We start from the raw sequence: 25,847 nt of genomic DNA on the forward strand, positions 1-25,847 counted from the left end.
AATTGTTATATTAATATCAAAGGAAGCTTTGACATCTTGTCACACGGACATTTCTAAGAAGCCAACTTGTTACCAATCGGTAATAACTTTTGGATCAGAATGTTGGTATAATGTCCGGTCTATAACTAACTATACTGTTTAATGTCTTTTTCATGGAATATTTTTCGTATACGTGACAATGTGACTGTATCAGATTTGACAGTGGCATTCTCTGACATAAGCACCAAAGCTACAGACTAAGCACTAATGATGTAGGTACCCACCCAAACCGAATCCCGTATCCGGCAGCCTTATAAAAAGTATATAGAAGTAGACCTCAACAAAACTAAACTACACTTCTTAGAAGGCAAAATCAGACATTGCTTACTTTTGTTTGCCTGGGCTTATACTCGTATAACATTTGCCTCCTACAAAATAGACATATCAAGGAAGAAAGCCTAAAGCCCTCTATACCCATCCTGCTGACGCCGATGACGCCCTTCCACCTCGCTTCGGCTGAAGATTTATGGGCGGCCGTAACTTCATACGAAAACGCATGTACGCAATCCATGTCAGCCATGAATTGAAATATGAGCCCCTGGTATCTCTGGCTTCGATTCTCAGACAAATCCTTTGTGTTTGATATGAAAAGTAAGGTTTGTGAGAAGCCTGGCTATAGAAGAAAACTTATTTAAAAACTTGATGATATTTTATAGTTAAACTGCTTCTCATTTAAATATGTATTTTACATATAAATCATACTTTGTATTGTCATCACGTTTTTAATTCTAGTGTCATATTATTTATGTAAAAAAGTAAATAAATATCATATGTTTATAAAATAATTCTGCATCTCATCATCTTAGCCCAAGATACAAGCTATGCCTAGTTTGGGTACTCCTGGAAATTCTAGTATTAAAGATCTGATACTATTATATAAATTTAAGTAGAAAAAAAGTCTTTTTAAGTCTGTTTTTCAATAAACGATTTCATTTCTGAACATTCATTGATAAAAAAATCACTAGATATATTTTTATTGATGTGTTTCATATTCTGCTAGCTGTACTAGTAAAATATTTAAATTACGTGACACTTTTTGAGGAGTTATTTCGGTGTCGTACACTGCGGCCGCTCTCATGACCTTGGAGGCAGGGATCCGTACTAATTCAGTGGCCTTAATGAAAGGGGTGAGCGAATTCTTGCATGAAACCGAGCGTCTGTACTAGATTTAATATATTTAGTGACTAAAAGCTCTCGGTGGCGTAGTTGTATGGTACGACTGCAGTGGTGACTGGTGACGTCTTGTTCGATTCCTGGGTCGGGCAAAATTATATTGGATCGACTTAGTATCAGCAAGGTGTCTGGAATTTGTACCCAAAATAGTGATAGGCTTGCCCCCTGTCACATCATGGGACGGAACAACTACAACGGAAAGTAGCACCAGTTGCACCTCTGCCTACACCTTCAGAGATAAAGCGTGAGTGTGTACTAAAATGCCTCTGGAAAATATACTACCGCCTTATTCTTTCCTGTTGTTTAGTATCTAACACTGGTGTGTTCAGATCGCAATGTGTTTTTAGTTATTATAATTACTAGACATAAACTTTCATAACCAAGGTGCGTTCCACAATCGTTAACGTTAACATTATTTATAGAAATGATATATCTTAGCGATAAAGTCATCGTTATCATGTCATTCCTATATTTTTTAAGAGTTACTGATTGTAAAAAGGCATCCTAACTCTGACACTATTTTGATATCTATACTACTTAATATAAAAAGGAATAGTTTGTTTGTAGGGGCTAATCTCTGGAACTCCTGACCTGATTTTGAATATTTTTTAGTAATATTACATTACTCCTGATTGCTATAGGCTCTTAGGAAAATATTTGTCCCGGAAAACTGTATCAAACGAGAACCGCGGGAAAATATTAGTTTTCTTTATAATTCCATGAATAAACTACGTTTAATAGCAAAAAATCTTACTACCAAGAGCATAAAACATCCACATAACATTATACTCCAAAAATCACAACAAAACCTCACAAAAACCACGTAACGAAATACCTCCACGCGTTCTGTATAAATTAGACCAATTTTGGATATTTCTTCTCTCCTCAATGGTAATGGCATCCCTTGGCGGCAGATAACGAACCTCAGAGATGCGCGTCTGTAAATTGTTGGGCGCGTATCCGAACGGTTTTCGGATAAAAACATTAAACGAGTAATCCGCTAATGAGGAATTTGGTATCCCTCGGGATACAAGTAAGTAACGTTTATCTCATATTATCTTTTGATTGCGTAATTATCTCACCAGATAAATAGGATTTTAATGCTTGAGAACAATGATTCCCAAATTCATCTTGTTTAGGATTTGTTGTTGCATTTCGTACTGTTAGACTCTTTTGACTGCTTTTGTAATATTCCATTGCAATAATGCTGAGTTGTGATTTTTTCCGATATACTTAATTCTATTTAATTTAATCAGTTAGTTATTGGCCTCGCGACGAGTGGTACTCGCTTGAAATTAAACTAATTTTTCGGATTCTATCGCGGTTTTTTGTTTTTTATTTTTCTCCCGACGTTTCGAAGACTTTGCAGCCTTCATGGTCACGGGGGGGACTGAGGTGTTGTTCATCCGCAAAGTCAAAGTTACAATATCTACCTACATTTTACAATTATACAACTTTTTTAAATTTTTAGCTGTTGGTGGTCCGATCTACGCAGAATGAGCTCACAGTGTCTTGAAGTCTGGCAGCCGGTCTTTTGGGTTCCGATTTAATTAAATGTAGAACTGGATCCCAGGCTTGTGCAAGCTTCCAACCATCTTCCCTATTGAAATTAGGATGTTTTTTAATTTAAATAGCCTCGCGAATCATCCTGGGCAGGAATCGGTGTTCTTTGGCGAGGATTTGTGGCTTGTCTAGTCGCAGATAATGATTGGCGCCTCCTTCAGAGTGTTCAGCGACTGCAGACTTCGTCGAGCGTCGGTGTTTCACGTCAGCTATATGTTCTTTTACGCGGGTCCCTATATTTCTTTTTGTTTGCCCGATATAAGAGAGGCCACAGTTGCAATCTATTTTGTATACTCCCGGTTCTTGTAGAGGTATATGACACTTGACAGGTGGTAAAAATTGACTAATCTTCTTAGGCGGCTTAAAATAAGTTTTTATGGAAGCACGCTTCAGGATGTAGCCAATCTTGTCGGTGACTCCTCTTACATATGGTAATACAACCGGAACACGTTCAACTGTGGCTGGTTTCACTCGGTTTCTGTGACGGCGGCGTGGAATTTGGAGCTTGTTGTCTCGCAGTACTTGCTTGACATGTTGCAGCTCAGCGGCCAGGTGTTTCTCGTCACAGATTCCTTGTGCTCTCTGAAACAAAGATTTGCCCACGGTAGCTAACTGTTTTGGATGGTGATGAGATTCACCGTTCAGATATTTATCAGTATGGGTCTGTCTTATATCGGGCAAACAAAAAGAAATATAGGGACCCGCGTAAAAGAACATATAGCTGACGTGAAACACCGACGCTCGACGAAGTCTGCAGTCGCTGAACACTCTGAAGGAGGCGCCAATCATTATCTGCGACTAGACAAGCCACAAATCCTCGCCAAAGAACACCGATTCCTGCCCAGGATGATTCGCGAGGCTATTGAAATTAAAAAACATCCTAATTTCAATAGGGAAGATGGTTGGAAGCTTGCACAAGCCTGGGATCCAGTTCTACATTTAATTAAATCGGAACCCAAAAGACCGGCTGCCAGACTTCAAGACACTGTGAGCTCATTCTGCGTAGATCGGACCACCAACAGCTAAAAATTTAAAAAGTTGTATAATTGTAAAATGTAGGTAGATATTGTAACTTTGACTTTGCGGATGAACAACACCTCAGTCCCCCCCGTGACCATGAAGGCTGCAAAGTCTTCGAAACGTCGGGAGAAAAATAAAAAACAAAAAACCGCGATAGAATCCGAAAAATTAGTTTAATTTCAATGTCTAACATTCGCGTAAATATAAGAAATCATTATGGTACTCGCTTTTTAAGCAGTCACCATTATATAAGAAATCAGGAAGTCAGGATTTGTGTAAAAATTGTAACAGTTTAATTTTTCTAATTAAACCTGTGACCTCGTGGACATTGTAGTTTCTTTTAAATAAGAAAGACAGTCAGGATCGGTCGCCTAACAGTACGGTCGTATAAGTTTCCTAAGGTCACACTCATTTCATTTTTTTTTTTATTTACCTTTATGGTTTGGAACGCATACATAATTTCCTGCATGTGTCGATGTTCTGAAACAAGTATTCACTTATCATTAGGTCATCGCCGTCACCATTTACTCCTTTCTTGCTTTCCCTTAAAAATGACTGCTCACTTCATTCTCACGTTTGAAAATAAACGCGTATATCTCGTCAGTAAATTTAATGTAAATTTTTCATATTTTTGTATAAGTATTAGGATATTTTTATAGTATTTTTTTTGTTTTTTTTCTCTTGTTGTACACCGCTATCTATGCTTGTGATTTTTGAGTCCTTCCATACAAAAATTGCCTGAGAAGAAAATTGCGATAAGACCACCCCTTGTACACAAATATACTTATTAAAGAAAATGTATTAATCTTGTTTCTGTGTTCCTTTTTAACAATAAAAAAAAAACTTTATTTATCACGTAGGCGAATAAAGTTGCCATTATGATTCCTCAAAACAATTCATAACAATATTTTTTATAACAATTAAAATCACTTATATAAGTACGGCCATTGTAATTGTTACCATAGAGTATTTATGTTATTTTTAATCTCTACATCAATAAGAAAAATCCAACTGAGTCATTCATTTCGAGCTGACAATTTAATGCACGCGTGTCAACTTCAGCGCTGCAGCGGCTGGAATTGTAAATAGTGTTCGTGTATCCACGTGACACGAACACATGCAGTGCAGGTTAAACCCACAAAGGATTCGAATATCAAAACTGTCACGTCGGTATATCACAGCGCTTTAAGCCGCGCGCATTGCCAAAAATGTGTAGATTAGGGATGCGCAAAGAGATGTTTCGTTCTTTATTTACGAGCGGTGTAAGTGATTTTGAGTGGTTCGGACTTAGTGTCGAAGTACGGGTACGTGAACTTGCTATTAAAAATGATTTTGATTCTCGTCTTTATTGCAATGGTCATGCGAACAGTTTTCGATGACTTCAATTTCAGTATTATCATATTTATGTCACAGGTATATTGTCAAAGCTATTACAATTTCACTAGTGATATTATAATTAAACGGTAAATTATCAATTGACTTTCTTATAATTTAACCACCTGGTTTTAATTTTATTGTAATGTCACGGGGACACTACACTACAGTGACAGTAGTGGTAGGATATATTTTATATCCGCCCGGATAGCGACCACCGTACACAAGGTGTTAAAGCCCGCCATAGTGGCCCGCATAAGTAAGTCGCGTTTCGAACTAGCATGTGTACTGTTATACTGGTTCCAACAAACCGGCAAAATTGTGTCGAATGCCGATAATCATCTCTCTTCAGTCGACATTCTATTGGATCCAACTACACTTACCATCAGGTCCAGTAAGGTCACTTTTTCGTGGCCGTATAAAAAAAATCAGTACTTAATGCTAGTATATAATAAATAATAATATCAGCTCTGTATTATATACTTGCTCACTGCTGAGCACGGGTCTCCTCTACTACTGAGAGGGATTAGGCCTTAGTCCACCACGCTGGCCTAGCGCGGATTGGAAGACTTCACACACCTTCGAAATTCCTATAGAGAACTTCTCAGATGTGCAGTTTTCCTTACGATGTTTTCCTTCACCGTTAAAGCGAACGATAAATTCACAAAGAATACACACATGATTTTTTTTAGAAAAGTCAGAGGTGTATGCCCTTGGGATTTGAACCTGCGGACATTCGTCTTGGCAGTCCGTTCCACACCCAACTAGGCTATCGCCGGTTTTTTGTACATAGCTTCACTCTTAATACGACAGGGTTGCATTAACAGCGGCACTATATTCCAAACCTCCTAAATCTGTCATCAAAGTAACGATTATCGTGTTTTGAGCGGGAATTTTATTTCTTTCTGCGACCGAAACTCAGTCAACCAGACACTGATAAGTTATAGCGGAGCAATACGCTGCAATAAATTTATTGCCAGCCGAGTCCAGTTTGGATAAAGTCTGTATTTTGTAACATTTTATGGGTAATGTGTTTAAACAATATTTTTCGCGTTGATAATTTTCACCATTCGGAATATCTGGTATCGGCCCACAAATGGGCAGTCAGAAGTGCATCTGCATTTACTTTTCGCCGTGTGCATTGATGTAATAGGCGATGAGCCTATCGCTATATCAGTCACAAATTTCCAAAATATTGCTGATGCTAAGTAGAAAAACCCAATATCACTGCTCGACCCGGGAATTAAACCCGAGACCTCAGCACGACAGTCGTACTGTAATACAACTACTCCACCGAGGTAATACCGGCGCATTATTTTCGGTTACGTCTTGCTTAACACTCATTGGATAGTGAAATGCTGACCATAACAATTCACATGATAATACACCATTTAAAGATATTTAGGAAGTGTCAATTCATCCCATTACTGTTTATACATGAAGCCAAGAAATATATTTAATGCTAAAATATCAAAATAGACAAACCATACGTTTCTTTCGGCCGACACCGAACAAACCCAACCCTAAACCGAAACATGTGGTGCACCACAACGGCAACACAGAGCATTTGAAATTTACGAAGTGTGAAATAAGTGTGATTTGAATAATGATTACATTGGTATCGGGTGCCCGCATCAACCGCTAACAGACCCCGGATCGGCGGGCTCCCGAGGGAGTAAATCAAACTGTGTGACACATTTGTATGTTTTAATGTTTGAAATACAAAATCTTTATATATAAAAATGAATCCCTATTTCCCTTGGTCACGCCATCACGCGTGAACGGCTGGACTGATTTCACTATTTTTTTTTTGTTGCGTTTGTTATTGTCAGGAGCAGGTTCTTATGAAAGAAAAAATTCAAAAAATTTCGCGGATAATTAGAAAATTTAAGAAATCTTAACGAAAATATTAATTTTATATAACTGTCAATTGTTTGAAATAACTGTCAGCGATTGAAAATGCGCGCTGCAAATTCATAATTAAGCCGGGATAACGTCTGTCGGGTCAACTAGTATCTAATATTACTCCTTCAGTCCTTTTTTAAATTCTTCCTTGAAATGAATTCCCTGCAGTGTTTCCCAAGCGCGACTTGTCCTTCTTTAAACGAGTTTTAAAAAGTGTGGTCTCCACTCGGTAGGCAACGGTTTGGCTGTGCCTCTTGCATTGCGTGTCCATGGGCGGCGGCTGCCTACCATCAGGGAGACCGCTTTCTCGTTTGTCTACTAAGGCAATAAAAAAAACCTATTCAGCCTCCTTAAAGTGTTCAAAGAAAACGCGTCTCATAAGTCGATGTTTAATTTTGATGCTTGTGATTAGTCGAGAGACTTTTGCGTTAGTCACGTGTTAGTCTTTCAACCAATCACAATACGACGACACGGAGTCGTGTCGTGTTTTTGCCATATTCGCCACTGATGAAATATCGCCATTTTTTGGCAATATGTGCTTTAGGTAATATAAATTGCAACGCATATTATATAACACTTTAATAATTCTGGAATTTAGATTTACGACCCGTCACATTTCAACGGAAATGACGCTGGAGGAATTTCATTTTCAAATTTCTGTATCTAAATTAAGCAACGTAATCTTCTGTTACTGGTTGTTAGAATAACGTCCTTTTTGTATTAAATCAAGAATTAGGCGACAGAAATTTCCTTCATAGAAATAAATAAAAGAAATATGTAACAATTATCAATATTCTTCAGCTTATTTTAAATAATAACTCTTTTACTTCATTATTATAATCTATTGGATATACTCCATAATTATAATCTACTCTCTTATCTCTGGAAAATGAAGTGTCAGAAGGAGGAGAAAGTCCTGGCTCTGCAATATATTGTATCTGCAATATAGAGTAGACCGGAATAAAGTTGAAAATCTGTTCCGATTATCTAAGGTTATAGTAATTGACTGTTAACCTTCAGTAATAGAAAGGTGTCAAAAGAAGAAAATATGAAAAACACGTATTATACAAAACTCAGTGCTATAATATTATTCACAGTAAATAGTTCGTGAATTGACCCACATCATGTATAGATCATATCTCGTTGAACTACTCATTACTCGGGAACTTTAGCTATTCACTCTTCACAAATTCCTAAATATCAAAAGACAACGTTGATATCATGAAACACGAGGCAATAATTGGGTAACAGGCGTGGTAGGGTGATGGATGCGTTGGGCGCGCGCCAACTCGCAATGTGTCGCGAGTGCTGCCCGCGATCCGATACTCATTTGTACTGGTGCGTTTATTGTAGTTCGTATTACGCGATTCGGAACTGGGTTTGAATTGATGCTTGTTTAAGAATTCGTTTACATGAACAAAATGAATGAACACTCGATAATTTCAAAATATATCAAATGTTTTACGCTTATATTTATATCGATTTTAACGGAAATATTAATTTTTATCGTTATATATAACACTAGGTTTTGCCAGCGGCTCCGGCCACGTGTAATAATTTATCTAAAAAGCAAAAGCTAATAGGGTAGTTCCAGAGACTAGCCTCTACAAACCTATAAACTTTCCTCTTTATATTAATATAGATATTAAAATAGCGTCAGAGTACGTAGTCAAGATGCCTTTCTACAATTGCTCTTTAAAATATTTGTATAAATTACTCACATTTCTACGTTTATTAAGTAACCAAAACCTATCTCTTCCGCATTTTATCATCATAATCCCAACCATTTACTTAAAAACTTTCAAACCATTTATAAAATGAGGTGAATTTTAAATTCCAGTCATACTATAACATTACCTCGTATGTGGGTAAGCTGAGAGTAGTTTGGTGGCAGGAAGAGAGGTTTTCGTTGTAGCACAGCCATAAAGAGGAGATTTTTACGGTTTCCAGGAGGTGGAAAGGGGTGAAAAGGGGGGAACTAAAGACGTACATTCTGATTTGGTCTTGGACGTGACCGCAACCTTGCTCCGAGCTGAAAGGGGTGCAAGGTTAAATTAGACCTACTTAGTGCTAAAGCATGTTCTAAAAATGCATTAAAAGAGATTCGCTAGACTTTTTGTATTCGTGTGAGTTTATTTTTCGAGCATTTCTATTGGAGTTTTGCTTCCTTTATTGGATTTTGGATGAAAATTTAATTTTTTATTCGGAAACTGGTGAATTAGAGAGAGTATTTTAAATCTATATGTTTCTAAACGTATTTTCTGGTACATTAAATAATACTTCTTGTTACTTTGATGAATTAAAAAATTTTGAATTAAGTATTTAAATAAGATTTTTATAGCCATCTAATACTTAAAAATTATAAGTAAAAATCGATTTACTTTCTTTCTAATATTAGTTGGATTAAAAGTAAAATAATATTTAATATTTTTATTAAACGAAACTCAACAATAACTTCACAATTAACATAAAATTGTTGAAAACAACATGTTACAAAATAATGGACCATGAAACTAATATTATTCAAAGTTTATAATTAAATATCAAAATCTACGCGACTCGTGTTTGCTGGCATGACTTTTAAAAATATATTTATTTTTAAAATTAATTAAGCAAAATGTACATAGACGAAACATAAAACGTTTTTTTCTTATAAAAGACGCAATGTATCATAAGTACGTTACATAAACAAATCAACTTACAAATAAATATAAAAGATTGTTGAAAAACAAATATAAATTCATAAATAGAATTGTTTAAATGTAACATTTAAATTATTTGATTCATAAAAAATATTGCATTCGCATAAAGATTTGTGTTAAATTATACGTACCTAGTGATAAATACATTCATGTTAATGAAAACATAACATATTGCGAAGCAAATACTGTTATTGTTATAAAATCTTTGCAAACACGTATAAAAGGTCCGTTAAGCAAACTGTACATTACTGGGACTTTGTTGCCATTATGTTATTTCGAACATTTTTATTTTATCTTTTGGTCTGGCACAAAATCGTCCATATGAAATTGAAAGTTAATATAGAAGAAAGGTAACAGATGTTTATTTTACAAATACATACAATCGATCATATCGTTTTCGTACCCTATACATCCACCAGACATGTGTTTCGCTTCATAAAAATCTCTTCGAATTCGATTCAAAGAATTTTAGGATAGTTACGAAGGAAAATTATTTATAACCTAAAATAAATCCACAATCACATTTCTTAATTAAGATGGAACCCACACTATCAATTCTGTTGCGTTTGCGGCCAAACTTATTAATAGCATCAAAGAGATGATAAATTATCCACCACTGGCAATATAATGCTTATCGTGTGGTATTTAATGCATTCAGTTGGCTCTCTAATAATTAATCTATTTGAAACCAATTATTCCTTTTGATCATTGTTATAGTCTCTCAGAAATCGATAGTGCGAATCCTTCCTAAACCCTCCATAGAAACGCTGTAATTAAATTAAAAAGCAATATTATTAACATCAATATAAATCTCCGTAAATTGTAAATGGAGGTTACTTATATCTAAACGTTTAGTCGTCCGTGCCGGTGATCCATTGCAGGTACTTGAAGGATCTTGATTGGAACGGACTGGCGCGTGGCTCCCTCACCACTGCACGCGGTTGCTTGTAGCTTACTTGCTCTCTGGAATATTAGACATGACCTTATTACAACTGTCTTAAGACTGATATTGTTTTGTATAGTAATAAATGTATTTTAAAAGTCGATGTGATTCGATATTTTTGAAGTAACATACTTTTTCTGATGAGCTCTGTATACGTTTGAGGGGAATAGGTATGTTTTGAATATAATCTTAATAGAGAACAGCTCGTCAAATACCAATTTTATCTACTATCTTGGGTTTTTTTTTTTTGTTTAAGATATTGGAATGTTCTATTTTTAAAATAAAAACGAATTTTTTAGGAGAAAATAGGAATATTTTTAGTATAGCACTGACCTCGGTTCAGCTGAGACGCGAGCGTGGTACGCAGGCACGTTGGGGTTATGGTAGCCCGTGTGCGGAGCAGGGTTTGGGTTCAGTGTATGCGTCTGCACCGGCGGGTGCTCCAAGGAACTCGGCGACTGGTAGTTATTCGGGTTGTACCTGTCGACCGACACTCCCCTAGTCCTTTCAAAGGCACTCTCGTTCTTGCTGTAAGTGGACAAAGGCCTTCCTCTACCCAAAGTGCTTGTCTTCGGCCATTCTTGAGATCCAACGAATTCTGATTCAAAACTCCTTTCACGCCACGAGCGGGGCCGTAAAGTCTGACTCCACGTTGGCGTAGGGGCTTGCGTGAATGTAGATTCCGGAGTCTTCGCATACTTGGGATCGACCTCCCACGGTGGCCTTACCGATGTTTGCTCAGTTTGAGTCTGGGTTTGAGATGTTTTCTCAGTAAATTCACGAAGCTCCTTTCTCCATTGATGCTCGACTGTTTCCGATGGCTCGTTGTTGTCGTAATAGTATTGCGGTGATGGGTCGGGCTGCGGCTGATACTTGGTCTCTGGTGGTACGTAGTTTGCCTCAGGCACGCTAATGTAGCGTCTCTCGTACTCGCTGTAGTAAGTTTTACGGCCAGGAAGCCCTCTCGGAATATCAGCACTGCTTACAGGCTTAACAAAGGATTGGTTCGGGGCAGGAGGTATGTACGAAGTCGGAGTTGGTTTTGAGAACTTGCCCTTACTTGCTGGCGGTTTCCAGCTCTGAGCTGGTGCTGGGGCGGGAGCAAACGTGTTAGCTGGTGGTGGTTGGTAGTAGTTCTGGCTTGAATTGTCGGGGACGTAGGACGAATCCTGTTCCCATGGAGGTGGCACGTAAGACGAAGAGTACTGTTGCGTGGATTTTTGATATGATTCTGAGGTGTAATGAGCAGGTTGGGGTGTTGGTGTCGACGCCTGCTCAAATTTAGGAGGCGGCCAAATAGTTGGTTTGGGCGTGTATGACGAATAATTGCTGGAAGAGTTGTTTTGTATAGTATCCGAGTAAGACGACTGGTATTGTGGTTGGGGTGCCGGTGCGGGTTGATATTGTGGTTGAGGTGTTGGCGGTGGCTGGTATTGTGGTTGCGGTGTTGGTGACGGTTGGTATGTTGGCTGTGGTGCAGGTGTAGTGTGATATGTTGGCTGCGGTCCCGGTGAAGGCTGGTATATCTGTGGTGTTGGTGACGGTTGGTACGTTTGTTGTGGTGCGTATGTCGGTTGAGGTTTGTAAGTCGGCTGTGCTTGGGGCTTTGGTTGCGGTTGCGACCAGGAAGGTGTTGGAGCAACAGGAGGAGTAGGAGTAACGTTGCTGTATGTAGTGTCTCTCTGCTGATACCATTGTTGTTTATTTATTGTGCTCGGCTTCACATTACTAATAGTCAAAATTTCCGACTGCGGCTCCTGCGACCATTGCCTTTGTTGTTCATAAGTTTGATTGTGGTAAATTTCAGAAGGCATTTGCCGTTCCACACTCAACCTCTCTAATAATAGACTGTGCCGTCTTTCCGTCGTTGGTTCTGATGGATACACGGGCTGATAAGGTCTAGATAGCATTGGCGATGCCAAAACCCTGTCTCTGTTTGGTGCGAAGTAAGTTTTAACATCAGGAACACTTGGTGGTATACCCTCAAAAGTATTGTCTAACGTATTTATAGTCCTATTTACCGTGACAATATTTTCTACTTTATTGTATTCTGTTTGTGTACTTAGTACGCCTGGTGGTTGAGGGGAAGTTCGGGTGATGATTTCTGTTTTTTCTGTATGAGTCTTGGTAATGACACCAGGAGGACCAATGGGCTTAATTTCAATGTCTTCCACTTTGTCCAGAGGTATGGATGGCTCTCGCAGTGGTACTTTAGATTCTGCCTGTGGCTCAGCGTCAGAGCGTTCTATTATAATTACCTTTTCTTGTTCTTTGACTTCCTTTTGTTCAGCTATATGTTCCTTCACTGTTTCTTCTGATCTAATAGATTCTGTTACATCGGAAGGTTTCTCTGCTTCATCCTCTATTGGTGTTTGTGGTTCTTCTTTAGGCGATTTGTCCTCTAGTTTTTCTTCAAGTTTTTCCACATTTTCATTTACTTTCACATCTTTTTGTGCCTCAACCTCTTCAGCTTCTTCATATTCTTCCTCTTCTTCTACTTCCTCGTCTTCTTCTGGTTGTGACGCTTTAACTGCTTCCTTTTTCACAGGCTCCTCTTCTTCTACCTCTTCCTCTTTCTCCTCTTCATGTTCTTCTACTTCTTGTTTTTTAACTTCTAATTCCTCTTTGGCTTCTTTCTTTACTTCTTGTTCTTCTACAACTTGCTCCTCTTCTTCTTCTTCTTCGTCCGATTGTGGTGGAGGAGTTTCAAGCTTTTCAGTTTTCTTTTTGACGACTACTGTAACCGGTTCAGGTTCTTGAACTTCTTCTTCTTCTTCTTCTTCAACTTGCTCTTCTTCTACTTCTTCAGCGGGCTCATCGGACTGTACAACCACTACTCTTTTCGTAGTAGTTGTTGTTGACTCGGACCTTTCCTCAGTCTTAATAATTGGATCATCTTGTCCATTTTCTTTAATTTCTTTCTTTTCGACTTTTTCAATTTCTGGTTCTTCAACAACTTCTTCCTCTTTTTCATCATGGACTTCTTCTACAACGACCTCCCCATTTCCTTGTTCCTCTTCCTCTTCTTCTTCTACTTCCTCTACCTCCTCTTCATCATCTTTTGGTATTATAGTAGTTTCAGTCTTTGTTTTAATTTCCGTCCTACCGTCAATAGTTGTTTTTGTTGTTGTAGTTTTAACTTCTTCCACAGAGCCGTCAGGAAGAACTTTTTTGACTACTTCGACTTTGGTTTCAGTTTTGCCACTTGATTTTTTCGTAGGTAACTTAACCGTAAGCTCTGCTTCTATGTTAGCATCACCATTTTGTTCTCCATTTTGCTCGCTAGATTTTTGTTCCTTTTTCACTGTCTTCTTTACAACTTTCACTTCTCTCTGAAAATTAAATTCATTACATTTTTATTTATAATTAAATTGCAAAATAAATTTAAGTTTATGTAAGCAAACAAAAATACTTAAGTATAAAAAAATTATTGAAAATTGTGCACTAATAAAACAAAATATGACTCACGATGATATCTATGTTTGATTTTCTATAACTCTTTTATATTGTACAGTAAATACGTATAACAAATAATGTAAACACAGATATAAATATAGATATAATAAGTATACAGTAATTTTAATTGAACCTGTTTGTTATTAATACCCACTTCATCATCGGCGGGTTTCTCTATTGGTTTCTGCACATTATCTGTATTTATCTCCAATGGAGAATTTGACGTCATATTATAATCAGTTATTATATCCAATGGTGACTTTCGTGTTACTTCTATGACAGTGTCAGGCGAATCATCTTTTATATCATCTAACGTTGGAACTTCCGGTGTCGGGACAATTGTGTCTGTTTCAAATTTTTCAACAGTGGTCACCTTTGGCACTGAAGTACTGAAATATTGTGCATCATAACTTATTTCTGGAAGAGTAGGCGATGAGTACTCAATGTTATAATTCGGTAATGCATAATAAGGATTATTTGGCGTTGAACTATACTCATACATAGACGCCGGTCTGTTTTTGTTTATCTGTGTATACTGCTGCATGGGCCTACTGTATGTGTCATATTCCCCAACAGGTGGCTCTGTTTTGTTTACAAACTGTGATGGTTGAACCAATCGTGGCGCGGGAGGTTCCTGCGACTGACTTGGGATACTCCTCGTCCGCAACAAAGACTTCGGATTTGCCGGTAGATTGAAAGATGGAAAAACTTGCACAGGTAAACAATTGAAATTTGGAACTATGACTGGGGATGTAGGTGCTTGCTGTTGTACGTGGTGCACCGGCGTGTCGGGAACACCTTGGTTCATCGCATTCCGCATCAGTCTTTTGGCCATGCGCTCTGACTTGATCTCGGACAGATCGAGCCCGCCGGGTGTGTACGTGAAAGGCTTTCGGTCCCGGCTCATCGCGCCGTGCAACGCCGACGGCGGGTTCATTTCACTGAAAAAGTTCACCCCAGTTACAAATCAAAACTAAATGTCCTTCATAAAGTTTATAAAAAATGACAAACACGTTCTACAAGACGTCTGAACCGGACACATTTTGGCATTTTGACAAAGAAGTAAAAAATAGATACTAGATACTCACGAGGGCCGGTGTCCGCCGCGAAATATTATTTACTTCCTGTGTAGCAATGAATTACAGAACACGAAGTTTGTTTATCCAGTTAACACATTTATATCTGACACAGGGCTGGCACTGCAGATCAATTTTCACAACACTCGTCGTTTTTCGGGAATGGATCACTTATTTTTGTGAAGTAACATGCAGATATTAATCTGGTCGCAGCGGTTAAATATAGCGCGGGTGTCGTAAATGAGCCGGTACATCGAGATCTGGGAGGTGCTGCGCGCGGTCGGCGCGTGCGCCGCCTGCCGCCTACTGCCGTTCCCTCACCGCCACTATGTATTTCGGTACCGACCCCAATATTAACGGGCGCCTCGTCTACAATTTGTCTTGAGCAAATCGTCAAAACAACATCGGGAATACTTCCGACAATTTCGCCATTATTATTTATTGCGTTCGCCTCTCCATTCATGCCCGCTGTATTGCTGGCCGGTCTCCCTCCTCGCTCTCTAGTCGGACACACAGTGACAGATGTAGTACTTAAGTCATTTAATGTGACACTTTAATAATTCATTAAGTTGTGATATACGGTGTTCCGTCGCAAACTATGACGTTTAGTTTACAATTTATGTCGTCGTCTCCATTGCCGGATATTTGCGTTCACATTCTTGTCCGAATTCTAATCAATTTTAGATTAAGTTTCATTAAAGATTATAAATAAAGGACGATCTTCTGTGTGGACTGTTTCTTTGATTTTGTATGAAATATGTATTATTAATGTTCACATAAAACATGTTATTTAAATGCAGCTTACAGAGAGATTTAAAGCCGACAGCGGTTACTCGTCCAAATATCACTGTGCTATTAATGTTGGCTACAAACCAAAACTTTCCGAATCGACATTACTCGCATACGCTGCTGTATCCGATGTGATGACGTCACAGGATGCATTTTCCATAAAACCAGCAATTCTTTTCATGCTTTTACTTTTTATAATATTTTTTAAATTTCTTTTTCTATGTTATTAGAGCTTATGCTCTTTAGTTTCTATGAGGAGTAAATATATATTTGTTTTTTTTTGTTAATAAATTATAATATATTTTTTTAGGTCTATAATTTTTTTCATTGAATGGGACATTAACAATCAAAATTATTATATTTTTTGCTTTTCGATTTTTAAACTCTAACACAAATCATCTAATTGGTTGCATACTTACGTATAAAAAATTCAAATAAATAATCAAGCACAATTTCTTAAAAGAATAATATAACAATAAAACTATTCCATTAGGTCATATTATCTAAGTAAAATCTAAAATCTAGTTTATACCACAAAAATGTAAGCTCAAAATCATATTGCTTAACTTTAATTAACCACAATAAAGCTTAGAGATACATTAAATTCATACCAAGTAATTAAGATCTTATAGTTAACAAATCAATATAAATAAATACAAGCATCTAAGCACGCGAGGTGGACAGATGACATAATAAAACTCGTAGGAGATCGCTGGACGCGGGCTGCTTCCAATACATCTATTTAGAAATCTTCAGAGGAAGCCCATGTTCAGCATTGATCATCCTGCGACTAATAATGATGATCTACTATCAACTCATGATAAATATATTCAGTATATAATTTTAGGTTAGAGAACAATGAAGCTCCGAAGTCAAATATGCCAATGGTTATGTATTTGCTTACATCTCTATAATGCTTTTTATCTATTTTGGGTTAGTTAAAAATGAAACTTTGAAATCAAATGTGTGAGATTAAACATGCTTGCATTTCGATAATGCCTTTTATATGTATCGCTAATTTTGTTAAGTATTACAAAGTACGCGTTCGACTAATACAAAAAGACTCAACCCATTAAACCAGATCCGAGACAGAACAAAGTCCATTCAATTATACATTGGAAATTAAATAGGAAAAATCAATACTCAACTCACTTTAACTTCAGTCCGCGCTGATTCCGCTTCTGTCGCCATCCTGGAAAAAACAACTCATTATTAATATTTTCGTTTGAACGAGAATAACTAATTCAATTTTTATTAATTACATCCATAAGGTGTAAATGATAAAGGCCTTATACGTGATCAGCCTGTGTATATTCGCAAACAGGCCAGCATATTTGTATAAGTTGACTGACTGGCGAGTGGGAATCATAGTACCTAATATAGTTTTGACTTATTACATACATAAGGTGCATAAGATAAAGGCCTTATCCGTGATCAGTGTGTATATTCGCAAACAGGCCGATATAATTATATAGACTGACTGACTGGCGCGTGGGAATCATCTCTCGTCAGTCAATCAGTCGAAACTATCTGGACCCGACTCTCCTTACCATCAGGTGCAGTTGGTTCACTTTTCAATGCCCGTTTTATAACAATGTGATGTGTTTTCAATGTAAAAACAACTTATTACATTGACAATACAACATATTTTTACTTGAAACTTTCACTTGATTAAGTTAGATATGATTCGTTAATTACATGATATTGTTTGACTGAAAATAGTTTTAAACCGCTTTACAATTTACTTTTAACGACGCGTAGATGAAATATTTCGTATCGTTTAAAATAATCTATATTTCTCGTATGTGAGAGTCCGTCTATATAAGTACCATAGCTTTGTCTACTCTTGCCGGCGAACAACATTTTCCATACAGTATTACGTTGCGCATTAAAATACGATATAATTACTAAGCATCATGAAATTACCATTCATATTGGAGAAAAATCCCCATATTTCCAATATGTATCTAGTCTCAAGTAATCAGTCAGTTCCTACAATTAGTCAAAATGGATTAGTGTTCATGTTTCTCCCACTCTTTCTCTCTCTATCGCTGTGTGTGTGTTTTATCTAGAGCGCTATATGTGTAAATAAATCGTTTTATTTATAAACAAACGCTCTCTAGCTAACTCTTAAACGCCGTCCAAGAAACCTTTAACTATGTATGCCCTAACAAGCTAAAATATCCCTCTCAAAGTAAAGTTAAACAGAGTATTGAAGTACATTATCCAAGCGTTGGAGATTTACGTTTGCCTATAAATAAGCTCAGTTTAGCAATATTCAATCTGCAAACAATTAGTTGAGGATTACGGAGGATTATGTTTTACGAGATTGTTGATGCTAGGATGAATAAATAATCCCGTTGTTTAGAACTTTAATATTTTATTTGGAACGTACAAAGAGTTCTAAGATTATACAGAGCGGACATTGGTAAGATTGTCGTACAAAAATTATGCTCATGTGATGCTTAATCAATCTACCGCGAAATAGCTAAATACCAATGTAATTTATATTATTACCCTACCTTTATTTAATAATAATAATATCAGCCCTGTATTATATACTTGCCCACTGCTGAGCACGGGCCTCCTCTACTACTGAGAGGGATTAGGCCTTAGTCCACCACGTTGGCCTAGTGCGGATTGGAAGACTTCACACACCTTCGAAATTCCTGTAGAGAACTTCTCAGATGTACAGGTTTCCTCACGATGTTTTCCTTCACCGTTAAAGCGAACGATAAATTCACAAAGCACGTGATTTTAGAAAAGTCAGAGATGTGTGCCCTTGGGGTTTGAACCTGCGGACATTCGTCTCGGCAGTCCGTTCCACACCCAACTAGGCTATACCATTATTTGCACGTTTTAATACGCATATTAGCATATTTTCTTTAAATATGTTATTTTTGTAGTAACATCTAAGGGAGCTATGATAGATTGTCACGGACATTTTAAATAAGACAGCGACTTATTACCAATTGGTAAACTTATGGTGCAAAAATTGGTCCTGAAGTCCGTTCTATAAGTATACTCTTTGGGAACGTAGAAAAATAATGAACTGTGAAGTTATTTATAATTTTATTTCATTTATAGCTTCATTGTACAGAATCAACAAAAACTCTGTACTTAAGATTCAAAACAATGAAGCCAAAGAGGAGCTACAATTGACGGCCTTGTCGCTATAAGTATTATAATATTGCTGGTGGTAGGATATGTTTTATATCCGCCCGGATAGCGCCGTACACAAGGAGTTAAAACCCATAGTAGCCCACGTATGTCGTGTACCGGGATCAGCTTGTGTATATCCGGTTCCAACAGGCCGGCATAATTACGTCGACTGCAGGTAATCATCCCTCGTCAGTCGAAATTCTATTGCACCCCACTACGATTAGATACAGTGGGGTCACTTCATCGTGCACGTAAAAAAAAATGTAGACGAAAGTGTCAAAGACAATTGTTTCAGTAATACAGTAGGCCCGTGCCCAGCTGTGGGACGTTATATAACACGGGTCTACTATTATTATACAAAATAAAATATACGTTTTCAACATCTTTATGTCCTTGGCATAATTAAATGTACATTAAAATTATCTCCTTTAATAGAAATTAGATTAATAACGGTAATATTTTTTACTATGATAAATTATATAAGTGAATTTTGAACGTCCCACGTCTTTATTAATAGTCACGCAAGGTCAAATAAAATGGACATTTATGTAAATTATAAACAGTCGGAATATCATTGCACGTTTTGATTTTTTTCCTGGTACGATAATATGCATTATATAATAAATATAGAGCAACGCAAATATAACGTCAAAAAGGGGACCTCTTGACGATCGGCTGAATTGCCTCTCCAGGCAGTAGCCTATACAGCGATTGAACCTCGAATCATCGTCCTGAACCAGCTGCCAACAGATTTATTACCGGTTCTCCACAAAATTCCTTCTAGAAGTCCGCCCAACAACAAGATATTAAATCGAAAACGAGCACATTAAGAAAATCTGGCAACAATGTGCCCGGCCGTGCTGTGTTCAAGAATGTATAGTACATCACAATACGTAAGTACGTTTACAAATAGATTTACTGCCCAATATCGACCTCTGTTGCAGTCCTTGGGATCAAAATTCTCAAAGTAAACAAAAATATTTTTTGTAATCGAGGTCTTAGATAAAGAAAAAGGAAATAATGAGATTGACAATTTTGCTATCAGTGCAATCAATACAGTAAAGATCATATGAATGCTGTAAACACTAATAAGAAAAAATAAACATAAGCCTTTATCCCAGAAGGGATAAGCAGAGGTCCACCCACTTTTCGTCTGTATATTCTGTCACATAATGTGATAGGAACGAGCCTATCGCCATATCGAGCACAATTTCCAAACTCCAGGTTGATACAAAAACCGAATATCACTGCTTTACCCGAGATTCGAATCCGGAACCTCAGAGCAGTGTTGTAATGCTCACGCCTAAGCCACCGAGGCTGTCAAATACTAGTAATGATGGCATAAAAAGACTGTAATAACCGAAAACATTATGTAACAACGAAAAAAATCAAAATACACGGTCAAAGTAGCATCTACTAAGATTTGTTATCAATTAACAGTTATGCCAAGTCGTAAGACATGTAAGATTCAACACATCAATAAAATAATACTGTCATTCAATCGAAGACTAGCTTATGGATTAGATCGGTTTAACCTTAGTTGTCGTACATTACATTTCTCATAGGCGAGAATATGTATACCATCGATTTGTTTATTTCTTCCCTTACCCAGCAGAGCAGATGCACTAAACTAATGGTAATTATCAAAGCCAAGGTCTGTGTTTACCCTTCTGGTTAGTGTTAACGTTATATTATCTTTAACATTATGATTATCTGGCAATACTTTGCCTAACATTCACAAAGTGCTAACGCTTACAATAATCAAAACAAATTAATCTTCCAGAAATTTGGCAACCTATTTCATAGTTACCGCGGCGTTTTTTCTCAATTATCTTTTAATTTACAAGTTCTTGATAAATTTCAATTAAGACGTACAAAGTGGGGAAAGTTTTATAATCTAATTCCTAATTATCGTGGAATTAAGAAATACGACTTACAAAAAATATCTAAGTTTTCAAAGATATGAATAATAAACGGTAATTAAATGAACATTATTTTTAACATATTTTTATCGCAATTAGTGATGAGCCAACTGTGAAAAATTAAATCACAGCTTCGATTCTTACGCCGAAAGTCTTAGATTATGTGGATTCAATTGCACATGAGAAAAGAATTTCCACAAACATAACCTTAAAAACTGTGCAGTTCGCCGAAGAAAATATTATGAGAAAAGTCATAACCCAGTTTTAATATATCATTCTTAAATTCTTAAAAGTTGCTTTTAAAATTATGTTAAATTAATGTTCTAAAATAATAGCTTTTATATGTTAACATCTGAAGAACATTACCTGAGATCGTTTACACTAATGACTAGTTTATTTTTGAAACTAGCATCATCAACCTATTTCTGACTTAAGCCTCTAAAAATGTGCCTTTGAGCCAGAATTCCGGCTCAAATATAGTGCCAAGTGTCCACAGCCTCATTCTATTCTGGTACAAAAGTATTAGTGTTAAATATTCAGACATAAAAGTAGCATGGAACTCAAAACAAGACATAGTCTATCAGCGTGCAAAATTTCACCCAAATCTGTTCAGCGGTTTCGGTTTTCTAATAAACAAATATCTTCACTAACTTTCGCATTTGTATTACTATCTTTTGCTCGCGGCTCCGTCCGTGTGAAAAGCCTTTTCCACTACAAAAGTCCCTTAAATACTTTAAAGATAGGCGCCAATGTTTGACGGCGCTGCGCGTGAAATTCCGTGTCACGACGTCAGTCAGCGGTCTACCGGTCCATAATGTTATATTTACGATTCCAATGCCATTTTAAGGATGCAATTAAAATATCCTATAATTTGCCATGAGTGCAAATTACCGGCATAAAAAGTATATATCCAGAATATAGTCTATCCGTGTTTGATCCAAATCAGTTCAGCTATTTTAGCGTTTATTGTTAACATCCAAATATTTTCCCAAACTTTCGCATGTATATTATTTACATTTATATTATAAGTAAGAATATATTCACAAATGTAAGTGGCATATTATATCCAAAGTTATGTAGGGAAACCTTGTTTACTAAACTTGAATCTTTTCAAACGTACCCAAATCACTTAGAGTCCTATAGATGCTTGCGCTGAAAGCGACAGGACCCTTATCCTTATCATCTTAATAGGAAGGTGCCTGTTACTTACGTGGGAACTCGTTAATCTGATATTGAAGATTTCATTAATTGACGTGTACAGGGAAGTTTGATGGGTGATTCGAGTATTCAAGTTATTAGGATGATGATGGTTATATGTCAACGAAATTTGAAGTTTTGTCTAGTTTTATGTCAATTATGTTAACTTCTTCATGAAGACTCACAATCATTCCTTCGTTAAGGTCACTTTTTATGTCGGTATTGTTGAACTGAAGATTTCTCTTGTTTCCTGATACTAATAGCATATTTTAATGTGATGTCAGAGCTAGGCATGTTTTTGTGGACTTGATAATTCAAGTTGTAATTAATAATAAGCTTTATTCAAAACTTACACAATTAGACTGACATATAAAATTTTCATTAGTGATAATAATTAACTTGTTAATTCTTTTTATTATTTTAAAACGTTTTGTTGAATGTTAAAATAGGTTAAAAATGTCCTTCAATGGCTGCTATATTTCTGTACTTAGTCATGATATTGCTGGCACTTTTTACTATATCATCTTTTATATAGTATCTTAGTCGAAAGGTTTTATCTTTTTCATTTCAGTCCTCTAGGATACTAATCCTAGTTTCTATTTGGTATTTCGACACAATTACATTTTTAAGAAACATTAAACTTATATCATTAGTACACACAGCTAAGTTATAAAATCTTTCTGCCAATAGAAACAATTTGTCTGCCGCGAGCTGGACACGTTCTATAACTTACGACCATTAGAGTGAACAAACATCGCGAGTGATCAATATTGAGGAAATTGGCTTTGCCATTTTAAAGATCGGTTTGAAATATTGTTTGATAAAATATGTCAACATTCTTTATATTGATTGATTGAAAAAACTTTCCACTATCGAAACTATTGTAAGCAAAACAATCATGTACAAAAATCGATCTTTCATAATGATTCTTGAACGAAGAATTTTTTCCTTGAAAATTCATATATGTAAAAAGAGAAACAAAAATAAAACATGTAAACTATCTGAAATCACAAAAATACAACTTATCAAACCTTTCGTGAGTTTAACAAAAGTTGTACTCTAAATGAAAATCAATATAACCAACCCACTCGTAATATAGAAGACAAGCATTAGAATCATAAAGCAATGCAAATATAAACCAAAGAAACACAACGTCCAATCCACAGTTTATGTTGGAAAAGAAATCAGTTCCAACATGCATTAGGCAAGAATCCAGCCAGTCAAGAACATTAACCCCGTTTAAAGCATAGTAAGAACAAACGGAACGGTTCACGTCATAATATACTACGTTTTTTCTCGATGAAAAGATCTTTCAAATAGTTCAGTCGAATAAATTGGAAGTCCGCAGCACTATTTCATATCAGACAGCGGCGATTCAGGGTTTTTGCTCGGATTTTAAAAATATAGATAAAATATGGCCTTTGAAAAGCGCTTTGCTTGTTGCCGCAGTAACTTGTTCGAAATAATGTCGTGCCTTGTGGAAAATCTCGCTTGAAAGCCAAAGACTGTTCCGCGAGATAGGTTCATCTGCTGGGAATCTCCTAAGGCGATAGCGTGTGCATAATGCGATCGGATACCTCTTCGACATCCGATGGAAACTTCGTAATTCTCATATTTTTATGTAAAACATCTGCGCACTCCAGATTATAAATTGACGTGTTATTACAAGGACTTTATCATTTTTCGATTACATTATGAGCGTTTATTCTAACGTACATGCCGACATAATTGTGTCGACTAGCAAGAGGTGATCATCTCTCGTCAGTAGACACTCCACTTAGCATATCCGTATAAAAATATGAATAGTATTATTTATTATTAGACAGCACTCTAAAACAATTGTTATTGGGGCGACTTTTATCTTCTATTCCTGATTATTCAGTAATAATATTGGGATTATATACCCTCATCTTTGCTCGCGTTCCGATCTAAAAAGATTTCAACCACAATAATCGACCTTAATGAATTCATAAGTCCGTCAAACGACCTCCCCGCAAGAATATTTATGTCCCATTACATTTACAAAAATGTTACGTATAAAAATAACATACGTTATGAATGCGAATTGCTCAACAATGTTTCCGTTCCCAATTATCAGTTTATTTATGTTGCATACAATCCAACAATTTTTATTGTACATTTTCTCGGTTTCCAGCGACAGAGAAACTAGCTTTCTTAGGTTGGGAATTACGAGTTTGCTTTTATATACGTTTTTATCATGGCTCCATCCGTGTTATCTTTTCTGGATTAATTAATGGCTAATGTTTATTTTTATTGCTTTGAATGACGAGACGAGCTTGCCGTTCGTCTAATATTAAGCGATACGACCGTCCATAAACAGTAGAAAGAACATTCACACAATTACAAAGTATTGTTTGGTATTCCACTGCGCTCGTCATCCTGAAACATGAGATATTAAGATATGTCCAGTAGTCACACTGGCCACAATGTCCCTCAAACTGGAATACAACAATGACTACACACTGCAGCTTGGCGGCAGAAATAGACATTGCGTTGGTACCTATCCAGGCGGATTCTCACATATGAGAGACCTACCGCCAGTAAAATGTCTGTCCATTTAATTTACGGAATAAGTCAGTACCAGTTAAACAAATCGCTGTATATTCTGCATAATATCTTCAAAATAAAATTAGACTTACCCCATTACTCCAGTTCAATGTACTTACATATAAATTAGTGCTTGGTCTTGCAATATTTAATGATTATAATCCTTAAAACATTGATAATTATTATGTATACAATCCTACGGTCTATATCCTTAACTAGGGATATTTAAATGACATAAATCTCATAGTTTCTTAATTCAGGAAGCTAGCACTTACTTTTGTTACCGTCTCTAACCCCCGAATCACCAAATCATATTTTTTTCGTTATAAAAGTGTGTGTGTTTTATTCGAACCAAGTTCGCCTAAACAATAATGTCCATGACTTAGTTCTATTTTCAAATTTTAAACAAAAAGTTGTTCGAAATATGAAAATAGAATTGTAAAAATATTACTAAAATAACCGACCTCTTTAGCAAAATGCGAGTTATTTCCAACAAAAGAGCTTTATAAGCTACGAAGGCTTCCTTACAGCTGCAAAAAATCTGCAGACAAGAAACTAACTCCTGTAACTGACGTGTTCAACCTATGTTGAACGGACTTGAACGTTTTTATGAATCCTTTAAGTCTTGAGAAATAGTTTATTGTTGCTTTAAGGGTTGTTTATTTGTACAAAACTTTAGGAGATGAGAGATGAGAGATAAAAGTTAATGCCTTAATTGAACTATGGTCATATTTAGTGTAAGCCCTGTACAGGATTATATTGCGTTAATAAATGATACCATACACTCGTCTGTGCCTGTGCTAACATAATGTCAAAAATCATTAGAGAATAATATATATACCATTATTCCTGGTTTTAGTTTTTTGATTATAACTTTGTGTTTTATTGCCAATATGTCGTGCGTGTGAGTGTACTTCTGCCAGATGTTGCCGCTCTGACAGATTCTCTTAGAGTAGTA

General features: G+C 36.5%; 1 protein-coding gene across 3 annotated transcripts in view; it reads right to left on the reverse strand.

The window, feature by feature from the left end:
• Window positions 1-10,170: 10,170 nt before the first annotated feature.
• LOC115442184 (titin) overlaps window positions 10,171-25,847 on the reverse strand; it is a 33,751-nt gene continuing 18,074 nt past the window's right edge. For 2 of the 3 annotated variants that reach the window (XM_037447133.1, XM_037447139.1), the window contains exons 2-4: window positions 17,193-17,232; window positions 11,053-14,051; window positions 10,171-10,739 (exon numbers count right to left, since the gene is read on the reverse strand). In XM_037447133.1, coding sequence (XP_037303030.1) covers window positions 10,628-10,739; window positions 11,053-14,051; window positions 17,193-17,231 — 3,150 coding nt within the window. In that variant the 5' untranslated portion in view covers window position 17,232 and the 3' untranslated portion in view covers window positions 10,171-10,627. Of the gene's footprint in view, window positions 10,740-11,052; window positions 14,052-14,329; window positions 15,117-15,263; window positions 15,974-17,192; window positions 17,233-25,847 lie in introns of those variants that run through there. The other variant, XM_030167186.2, reaches the window with a different exon arrangement.

This window comes from Manduca sexta, chromosome 6, assembly GCF_014839805.1.
Source record: "Manduca sexta isolate Smith_Timp_Sample1 chromosome 6, JHU_Msex_v1.0, whole genome shotgun sequence".
Taxonomy (NCBI): Eukaryota; Metazoa; Arthropoda; class Insecta; order Lepidoptera; family Sphingidae; genus Manduca; species Manduca sexta.